Source organism: Lycium ferocissimum, unplaced genomic scaffold (genome assembly GCF_029784015.1).
Source record: "Lycium ferocissimum isolate CSIRO_LF1 unplaced genomic scaffold, AGI_CSIRO_Lferr_CH_V1 ctg18184, whole genome shotgun sequence".
In the NCBI taxonomy this organism is placed as follows: Eukaryota; Viridiplantae; Streptophyta; class Magnoliopsida; order Solanales; family Solanaceae; genus Lycium; species Lycium ferocissimum.
In genome coordinates, this window is record NW_026717653.1 from 8,650 (window position 1) to 20,343 (window position 11,694).

The window sequence follows — 11,694 nt, forward strand, 5'->3', positions numbered from 1 at the left end:
TATCATTTTTGACATTTTTCTGACCCCTTTTGCGCAATTCCTATGATGTAAGGACCAAGAAAAAAGAGTTAATTAGACGAGCAAACCTATTTATCGGTTGGCAAATAGAAATACTTCTTCGTTCGATTTTCTTATCTAATTTATTGAGCACTACAATTCAGGCCAATAAATAAAGTATATATTTCTGTAATACTCATATTAATTGATATATAGTAAATTGGATTTAGAAAATGATTTGGAAATGAATAATTAATGCTAAGAGTAAAACAAAACAAAAAAAAATTATCTTTCTCTTGATATGCTAAAGTGAACAAGTAAAAATAAAAAAATTATTTTTAATATAATGGATAAGTAAAAATAAACACACAGAGAGTAGCTTATAACCTTAAATTCTCACGTCTCCGCACATTAAAGTTAAATAATATAGTTAGGATATTTTAGGACTTGGATTCGTAAGCCCTTTACATTTGCTTCATTTAGTACGATCTTTTTTCTCCACTCTATTTAAGGACTATCTGTCCATTAGCAGAAAACTAATAAGTTGAGAGCCATTTATGTCCACAGAGCTCCTCTATCTTGTCTCTTTTCCCAGCTCCCTTTGAGCTGATTTTAGCTTTACATCTTTCTCAAAAGTTTCAAACAGGTCTCTCTCTCTCTCTCTCTCTCGGTCTTGCATTCAAGTATCTTGCTCTCTAGTTTACATAGGATACAGAGTCTGTTTTATTTTCTCCATGTTTTTTATTGCATTTGCGAATTGTAACATGTGAATGTTGAAGATATCATTAAGTAGATAAAAATATATTCTATCTAACAATTTAAACTTTTAAATGAGATAGTTACACCTCTCGATGACGGTTTATGAATCAGAGTTGTGATGGCTTGTGAAGTGCAGTGCTATATTGAAAGTACATAAGAGGTCATAAATTCTAGCGCTTACTTTTATGTTGAACTAATAAAAAAACGAGTAGGGACAACCAGTAGTAAACATAAGTTAAACTATCGGGGCTAAACCCTCTTTGCGCTTGAGGCGATGAAAGGGCTCCCTTTGAGGTGAACCCCTCAAAAAAATAAAAGATAAAATAAAGAGGATGTATGTAAGATGTACCGATGTACGTACTAAATCAACTCAGTTTTGATTAGTATTTATGGATGCATTATAATATACAGTATTATGAAATTAACGAGTTTCGTCAAAAAAGATAAAGAACATATATAGTATTCCTTTTCTTTTTGTGGTTGGAACTTAAATGGTGATTCTAAAAAATGGCATATCTGTGTAGGGTGCAAATATAAAATTTAGTTAAGAATTTTTGTTACTCCCATAGTTACTCGTGTCTCTTGACCTCTTTGAATCTACAATTGAAAAAGGGAAAAGGGTCAAAAATACTTTTTTACTTTGGAAAAAGGGTTAAAAGTATCCTCCATTATAAATTTGGGTAAAAAATCTTTCGCAGTCGTTAAAGTTTTCGAATATCGCGTCTTACGGAAATCCCCAACATAACCCGATTTCATTTTTTAAATCCGATCAACTACATAAAAAACATATCACGACCAACTTGTTCCGTCTACGTACGGAGCCACTAGGCACGGGAAGCGGGTAACCCATATGAATTTTTTATTTAGTTGGATCGGGTTAAATGGAGCAGGTTTAAAAATAAAATCAGATTATGTTGCGCATTTCCGTTAAGACAGGGATATATTTGAAAACTTTAGTGATGGGAGGGGTATTTTTTATCCAAATTTATAGTGGAGGATATTTTTAGCCCTTTTCCCAAAATGGAGAGGTATTTTTGACCCTTTTCCCATTGAAAAACTATACCATTGAAGTCTTGAAAATTGGTGAAATACACCCCCTCCCACCTTTAGGAAATGAGCAAAAGAAGTTTAACGGTTTTCAACCCTAGATCCAAAGTTTGAAAAATACAAAGTAGTCCCCATCCCTAAAGTCTTAAAAGACTTGAATCCCTACCCGAGTCTTGAAAAAAATACAATTGTGTCCACATCTCCAAAGTTTTAAAAACCTCAAATTAGAAATAAAAATCAATTCAACCATTGTCATCCCTAGCTCTCAGTCATTGTTGTCCAATTCAATCATTGTTATCTCCGATGGCGGGAAATGAGAAGTTTCTTTTACAAAGAAAATTTGTCCCTCATTAGTGAGGGAAAGCAAAACTAGTGTGCTTATAGACGGAAGTACTTCTTCTAGCTCATAACGAGTTGAGAAGAGAGTCTCCCCTCGCGTTATTGTCGTCGATCGATTTTGGATTTGAATTTGAACAAATGATCTAATTGATTGATATGTTTTTTAGACCAAATTTAATTCGTTAATATTATTTTTTTATTAATGTTTTACGACCGTATTTGTAAAGGTAATTTAATTTCCCCTTTGTTTTATTTGCCCGTTATTTTTCGAACTTAGCCATTTTCGTAAACAACCATTTTTCGTAAAAAGACACTTGAAAGAGTTCCAACTCTTCGTTTGAACCCAGATGTTTGGCTATAAATATCTAGACATTCCTTCATATTTCCTTACAAAATCTGACTGTCTTCTTCTTCCTTTTGCACTTCAAAAAATTTCTGTGTAATTTGTTGCCGCCTGTTCTGTTATTTCTGTGTAAGTTATTTTTACATATAGAAATATATCATTCTTTTTTGGACTAACTAAAAAGAAAAGTGTATCAGATAAATTGAGATAGAGGGGTTAAATATAGTAAAACGCTTTGTGTGTGTGTGTATATATATATATATAAAGTGCTTAATTAATTTGTCATAATGTTAATTATAGCAATATGCATGCATGCAAGTGCAGAGATTCATTATTTTCGATGTGGAAGCTGAAGATAGGAGAAGGCGGAGGGCCATATTTGAAGAGTACTAACAACTTTGTAGGAAGACAAATATGGGAATTTGATCCTAATGCTGGAACCCTCGAAGAGCGACAAGCTTTCGACAAAGCCCGCCAAGACTTCCACAACCACCGCCACAGGGGATATCATGCCTGCGCTGATTTGTTCATGAGAATTCAGGTGAATACACACATCATATATTTCCCATTTTAATTGGCCAATGCTCAAGTAAACTAAATTTGTTTGGTGAATTAATTAACAACAGCTAAAGAAGGAAAGTGGGATGGATTTGTTGAGCACTCCAGCAGTAAGAATAGGTGAAAAGGAACAAGTGACATATGAAGCTGTCACAAGTGCTGTCAAGAAAGCTCTCCGTCTAATCCGTGCCATCCAAGCCAAAGATGGTCACTGGCCGGCTGAGAATGCTGGTCCCTTGTTCTTCACTCCTCCTCTTGTGAGTCTCTTTCCTATTTTACAATTTATTTAAAAAAAAAAAAAAAATATATATATATATATATATATATATATATATATATATATATATATATATATATATATATATATATATATATATATATATATATATATCGTACAAAAAATATCGATCGAGTATATTGTGTTTTTCAACATGTTATATTCTCCCACCGTCTCAATTTATGTGTGATATAGTTTGATTGGGCGTAGAGTTTAAGAAATAAGGAAGACTTTTGAATCTTATAGTCCAAAACAAGTTAAAGATATTTGTGTGGTCATAAATCATCTTGTTAAACGTAAAAGATAAAGTTTAAAGTTAAATTATTGTCAAATAAGGAAATGTATCATTCTTTTTATGACATACTAAAAAAGAAAGTGTATCACATAAATTGGGATAGAGGGAATATGTCATTTCATAATTAATAACTAACTAGTCTCTGGAGTACATGTGTCCCATGTTAATCAATACAGACTTTTTAAAACGATATAGATAATCTATACTATGAGTGTGCTTGGTATGGAGGAAAATGTTTTCCAATTTTTCCATGTTTGGTTGGTCAAAATGTCTTGGAAAACATTTTCTCTAGGAAAATAAGTTTCTTGAAAATGAGGAAAATGACTTCCGTAATGGAAGTAGGGAAAACAAGTTTCCTAAGTAACATTGCAAGTTCATTGTCTCCTCTCCACCCACTCAACCCCTACCCCTCGACCTTCCAACACCCCGCCGCCCACGAACCCCCACTCCCCACCTTATACACCACCCAAACTATCCCCACCCAGCCACTTAACCACCCCCTCCTACCCCTACCCCCACCCCCACTACCTCCCCAAACCACCCTTATAACCGTCTCCCCCCACCCCTACCCCAACCCCTACCTCTCACCCTCTCCGCCACACCCCCACAAAACTAGGCACTTTGTGAAAGTAGTAACTTTCAAAAATAGCAACTTTACAAAAGTAATCACTTTACAAAAGTAGCCGCTTTTAAAAATATTACTTGAGAAAAGTAGCTATTTTTCAAAATAGTCATTTTGCAAAAGTAGTCACTTAAGAAAATAGCCACTTTGTGAAAGTAGATACTTTTAAAAATAGTTACTTTTTGAAAGTAGCCAATTTTCATAAATAGTCATTTTGTAAAAGTAATTACTTTTAAAAATTAACTACTTTGCAAAAGTAACCATTTTAAAAATACCCTCTTTGTGAAAGTATTAAAATAACCATTTTTGTAATGTGCCCTTTCTAAGATAGCGGCCACTTTTGTAAAGTAGCTATTTTTAAAAGTGACATAAAAATAGCTACTTTTTGTAAATAGCAAAGAAAATAAAAAATAGAGCAAAATGGTCATATTATTAGTATTAAGAGTCAGATTAGTAAAAATACAAACTAAAAACAACACGAATAGAACTGTCGAAGATGGAACGTATTATAAACGAGTCGACATTATTATTATTATTATTATTATTATTATTATTATTATTATTATTATTATTATTATTATTAATGTTTATTTTAACAAAAGATAACTTCCTATATATTTTATATTAAGTTATTTGTTATAAATATTAAGTCAATAATAATCATTTCGAATTTTACATTATTGCTTATTGATTTTTTTCTATGAGCTACAAAGCCGACCTATTCATTCCCAAGAGATTCAATTTTTAATTATTTTATTTGACAATTCTTTATTGATAACAACATTTTTTCTGTTATTCGTTTGTTTTCAGTATTGGGTCATATAAATAACAACAATTTCCATAATGTATTCTGACGGAAGTCCTTAACAATTACAATTAGCCATCTAAAAATATATGTGGCCAATATTTTTACTCATTTGCATGAACTTATATTATTTCTTAAGAAAATATTTTCTAAGTCAAACACATTATTTAATAAGATTTATTTACTTTTATAAAATAATATTCATTAATACGCGTGCAAAGCGCGTGCACTATCTATCTATATATAGCAAAAAGCACGAACCTCCTTAGCGGAATGTTGTTTGCCTATTTTTGCCCAAGACAAAACCCCAAAATAAAATGCTGAGAGGTAGAAAAATAATTAAAAAAACTTAAAAGGATAAAATCAAAATATCAAACTAAAAAAGTTCGTGTAGAATTCTTATGGGATAAAATGATAATTAAAGTTAAATATTTAGAATTGGGATGAACTAATATCAAGAATTTGAATTGATAAAAAATAAATTATTTCCTTTGATGGAGCAAACAAATAATTAAGATTTTGAAATAGCTAATTAGCAAAAAAAATTCAATTTTATTATTTTTCAAATTCCTCACATTAGTAAATTTATTTTTCAAATTGACAAAACTCTTAAGTATATAATAACTTTGCTAAATAAGAAAAATACTAGTGGTGAAAGAAATTAGAAATAAAACAAAATTGATTATAGAATATTATTATATGTCAAATTGGTAAAATGCAAATTTAAAACAACAAAGATGAAATAGTAGAAAATAAAATATATTCTAAATACATTATCATTTTTTTCTATTACACTTATGCTAACAACTCTCAAAAAATTTTGTTATTATTTCACTAGTAAATAAATATGAATTAACGACGAAAAGTTAACCAAGAAATTCATCGCTAATCCTGTTTAGCGACAAATTAGTAATGAATTATCAAAAAGAATCTTAGCCACGAAGCAATTTAGCGACGTATTAACGAAGTGTTTAAATTCAATTTTTCTCATAAAGGTCTTGTTGTCGAGCTTTTGGTCTACAAGTATTAATCGAAACTAATATTAATAAAACATGTAAATTGCGTAATTGAAAATTTGAAAGGGTCAATTATGACTTATTAAGGTGAATGCATATAATTAAGGAGATGACATATTTTATGTGTTAACTTAACTACCTAATAAACGAATAAAAATACAAGCAAAAATAAATTCAAAATCGAAACTGAAAGTGTCTAATTCGAATACTTTATAGAAGTTGAAGTGTTCAATTGAGACAAGACTTAGTTCGAGTGTTTAAATAGAATATCTTGACAAGTTTAAGGGCTACCTATGTACTAAGTCTTAATAGAAGATCTTTTTCTCTACTCTGTTAAAAGGTAAAATTATCGTTCTACCTTTGATAGCTATTTTCGTCCCGAAAATTTAATTCATGGCAGTATTCGTCCATTCTTTCAGAGTTCCCACTCAATTCACTTCTTCCATTACGAGGAGAAAACAAAAGAACAAATGAAAGGTTAAAGTACTGTGACAAAGACTTCAGTCAAAGTGTGTTTTAAGTTTTTAATGCAAAATAATAAGTATGATGCTAAAGAGTGAAAAAGTCACACATCGGTGGCTAATGAGATGAGTTATCTCCTAAAGAACTTGAAAGTAATCCTCTCCAATGGAAATTTAGTTTTGGGATTAATTAGGCAAGATTCATTTTTTACATCGTAGCAAGTGCTCCCCACCTGATGTTATTTATATTAAATTTGCCCACGCACGAGATAAAAAGGTCTCACATCGGTGGTTAATAATATGATTAGTCTCCTTATATGAACTTGGACAATCCTTCTTTATAAGCTAACTTTTCGGGTTAAATTACACCCGATATCCATATCTTTACATATGCTTTGACAAAAAAAAAAAAAAAATATATATATATATATGCAACCTACATAGCTTCCCAATTTGATTAATAATCCCAACTGTTTGTTCGTGTAGCTCATTGCCTTATACATCAGCGGAGCAATTAACACCGTTCTAACACAAGAACACAAAACAGAATTGGCTAGATTCATTTACAACCATCAAGTAAGTATGAATATCTTCTATGCTTTCTTCTGTTTAGCAAAATTGCCAGATACTATGAATGAAGTTAATAATGTTCATTTTGTGGGCTAGAATGAAGATGGTGGATGGGGATTCTATATAGAAGGGCATAGCACCATGATTGGTTCAGCACTTAGCTATGTAGCCTTACGTTTGTTGGGTGAAGGGCCTGATGATGATGATGGCGGCAATGGCGCAGTTGCTAGAGGTCGCAAATGGATTCTTGATCATGGCGGTGCCACTGCAATTCCTTCCTGGGGAAAAACGTATTTATCAGTAAGTATTTGGACTGCAACATCAAACATCGTAAAGTCAAGGATATTTAATGTCTTGTTTGTTTGCTCTTAAAAAATGTCTTAATTTTAATTATTCAAATCTAAGTCATTAATAACCTATTTGGCCAAGTTTCTAAAATTAACTTATTTTAAAAAGTTTTTTTTTTTCAAAAGTACTTTTCAAAAAAGTACTTTTCAAAAAGTACTTTTGGCGAAAAGAAATTTGTGTTTGGCCAATTAATTTAAAACATACTTTGCGCTGCAATTAGGGTTTGGTCAAGCTTTTAAAAGTGTTTCTAAGTGTATTTTTATCAAAAGTACTTTTCAAAAAAGTACTTTTGGACAAAAACTATTTTTTAGCTTATGAAAAATTGTCTCTACTATTCCTCAAAAGTACTTATTTTCTCTAACATCTCACTTTTAAAAAAAATAAGCACTTATTGAAAAAATAAGTACTTTTAGGGGGGGAAATAAGCTTGGCCAAACAGGCTATAAGTATGCTTGATTTTTGTCTAAATCTTAATTATTCAAATCTTAACCATTAAGTGCGTTTTTGTTTTGAGAAAAGCTCAAATATGCCATCAAACTTAATGAAATGGTCTATTTATGCCACGTTACGTTAACATTTTGGGTCATATATGTCATATCTACTAACTTAACCTATTACTACTATCGAGATCTTGCCACACAACATTATTTAAACACTTCATTACTCACCAGCCCCCCCCCCCCCCCCCCCCCCGATCCCTCTCGGTACTCACTTTTACGAGTGACATATGTGAGTCATTTCGTTAAATGCAGTTACATATTAAAACCTTTTCTCAAGCCACCATCAGGTCCCAACTATTATAGCACCCCAAGTTTCACCATGAAATGACGTACATTTCTTAATTCATACACTGATATGTACTTCTACACCCAACTACACTTTATTAATGTAGTCTCAAATCCCAAATTTTATCATGAAAACACATACATACTCTTAATTCACATACTCGTATGTACTTTCCACTATACCTCATTAGTATACTCTCATTTAAGTCCGTCCTTTTTTTTTTCTTAAACAAATTTCATGTCTTTTTACCAAGCCATCACCACGTCCCAACCACTGTAATACCCCAAATTTCACCATGAAACTACATACGTACTCTTATTTCACACACTCATATGTATTTTTCATACCCGCCTACACCTCATTAGTGTACTATTTTTTAAGTTTGTCTTTTATTAAAACAAATTTTATGTGTTTTTTTAAATCAAGTATGTGAAAATTGTGAATGATGTAGAATGTGATTAAATTCATAATCTATTTAAACAAGACAGTATAATTTTTCACGTAAAATAATAAGGTTATGGTATAAGGGACAAACTTATCCTTATACGTTTGTTACTTAAAATTAAAAGAGATGCAGGTTTATATAGTAATATGATTCTAAAAGTTGAATATCATGCATCAAATTATAAATAGAAAAATAACAAAAGTTAGTTTTGTTACCCAAGAGAGTCATATATTATAAGGCCTTGAAAAAAGACTCAAATATGCTACTGAACTTAAAAAAATAGCTCACATATGCCACTCGTAAAAGGGGTGAGAGGGGAAGGGGTTGATAAATAATGAAGGGTTTAGATAATGTTACATAACAAAATTGGATGGTAGTGGATTTCCATTAGTGGGTAATGACATATTCGACACAAAATGATAACGACGATGGCATGTTTATGTCCAACTATTAACGAATGACATAGATAGACCATTTCATTAAGTTCGATTACATATTTGAGCTTTTTCGAATTTTGTTTTGTACAACCACGTAATGGATCTGAACATATCTGAAGGATTAAGATCTATAATAAAATCTTAATATTATTAAGATGTCAATTCAAGAAATTATACAAAAAAGATAGTTCACCACAACTTTATTTGCTTTTACTACCGTTCACCATTATCAACTACCAACACCCACTTTTCTTTCCCTCAGCCAAAACCACTGTAGTCAGCTGTCATCACCATTCGCCATAATTTACAATCACCACCATCAATCGGCTTTATATCCACCAGTTACTACTGACAATCACCATTATCAGCCACCACTATATATTGTCAACCACCATCAGCTACCATTAGCTATCACTGTCATCAGCCACAATTATCAGTCGCTACAATCAACTAGCAACAACTACCACCATCATCCAATTGGTACCCACAACCACCATCATCCAATTGGCACCATCAACTGTCATATAATTTGAAAACATATTTTGTTGCAATAATATTATATTAATTTAGTATTTCTTAAAATTTTATATTTATTAATTTTTAAATAAAGACAAGTTTTACACATTCATATTTTGAGAAAACAATCCGTCTTAATTATTTATTCTTCAAATCTTAATACAATATTTTAATATTCATGTGTGTATTTAGATTTAAATATTTATATCTTATGCACATATTAATATTTATATGTTTATTCAGGTTTAAATTTCTTAATCTTATAATGAAAAAATGCCTTAATGGGTTTTCCAGAACATGGTTTGGGTATTAGGAGGGAAAATGTAGCTTTGTCCTGTGTAATAGTTTTCCTTGGCAGGTGCTTGGAGTGTACGAGTGGGATGGTTGTAATCCTTTGCCACCAGAGTTCTGGCTTTTCCCTTCATTTTTTCCTTACCATCCAGGTAAAGATAGGATGACACTAATAAATTGTTAAACTAAGTATGATACGTTTTATATTGTTTTCTGGATAAATGTTTTGACGACAACAAATTTCACTAGCCAGGCTCAATTTATTTGACATTTTCTTGTTATCGAAAGTCATCAATTGTCAAAGCAAAATTTAACTCCATATCACTACAAATATTGTATTGTACATTACTATATTTCAAAATTTAATTTAAAATTATTCTTGATCATAAGATTATTAATTAGGACATTATTGATTCAGTTAGATCAATATAGTATAGTGATCTTTATGATAAAGATTAGTTGATCTCATCAACAAAAGGTATAATGGTAAAAAATACACTTAAATTATCACTTTTTTGTGAGTTTCACACCACAATGATCAGTTATTCCCTTTTCCTGCATGAACTATTACCATTTTTTCTTTTTCTTCCCGAACTATCACCATCTATGTATTAAAACACCTAGTTGAGTAGATGCTCTGATAGTTGGCCTAGTCAACTTTGAAGTGTGTTTAATACATAGATGGTGATAATTCAGATATAAAAATTGAATAACCGATAAGCATACACAAATCCGCAAACCAAGTAATAATTGAGGTTGTTTTTAACCATAACTCTTAAGTAACTAAGTCATACACATAAAATCTTTGCTAACATACAATTTAAGTGAGGTAGTAGGTTAACAATGTCCCTATTTTTAAGTTTACTTAAATGCTCTTAGTAATGTGTTGCAATGTATTATTCCTAATAGTAATAGAATAGAAAAGGCTTTTTAGTCATTTCAGAAAAAGATAAAAAAACTCAACATCTTTTTGTCGCGCTCGATTCCTTTCTTTCTCTTCTCCCTCTGTCGTCCCTCTGTCCTACTGTCGTTTCTCACTTCATTCTTGCGATGGTCATAAGGATTTTACAAGAAATAATCTTTCTCAATTTGCCACCTCATCTAGAGAACTAAAGTTATCCAATTCATCTTATTTCTCAATTTTAGGCACGTCTTTATCTATCGTTCTTTTCATTGCTATTTGTGGTGTTAATTCAGAAGTGGGTTACCCAAATTTATTCAATCTCCTTTCAAAATCGAATTTTGAGTTTTCCCCATGTCACGACCCGCCACGGCCACGATGACACCGTAGTCGACTACACGAAAGACCACGCATCATACTACTATCGTCTCAACCCATACACATATAAACTCCATAAAACATGTGCACATATGTATATATATGCCCTCGCGGTAGCAAAAGGATAATATACAAAATATCCATCGAGGGTCACATAATATCTGCTACCCGCATACGAGTATCTATGAACCTCTAACTGAAATACTGGAATCATGAAGACGGGACAGGACCCCGCCATGCCCGAGTATGTACACAAAAGAATATATCGTAAATACCGCACCAAGCCTATGGAAGTGCTCGCGTGTCGGTCTAACCCTATGTAGCTGATTGTCCCCCTGTCTACCTGTGGGCATGAACACAACGTCCAAGAAGAAAAAGGTCGTCAGTACGAGCAATGTACTGAGTATGTAAAGCATACATCATAAAATAACAAGGGAACAAGGAGATAAAACAAAGTTAAGAAGATAACCTAGCCGTTTTTTGGGGGGAACCCCATAAAAAAC

General features: G+C 31.9%; 1 protein-coding gene across 1 annotated transcript; it reads left to right on the forward strand.

The window, feature by feature from the left end:
• Positions 1-511: 511 nt before the first annotated feature.
• LOC132042824 (dammarenediol II synthase-like) lies at positions 512-10,222 on the forward strand. The gene is made up of 6 exons (XM_059433340.1): positions 512-643; positions 2,810-3,026; positions 3,112-3,300; positions 7,006-7,095; positions 7,186-7,389; positions 9,980-10,222. Exons 2-6 carry the CDS (start codon positions 2,826-2,828, stop codon positions 10,094-10,096), a joined length of 801 nt encoding a protein of 266 aa, XP_059289323.1. The 5' UTR covers positions 512-643; positions 2,810-2,825; the 3' UTR covers positions 10,097-10,222.
• Positions 10,223-11,694: the final 1,472 nt, after the last annotated feature.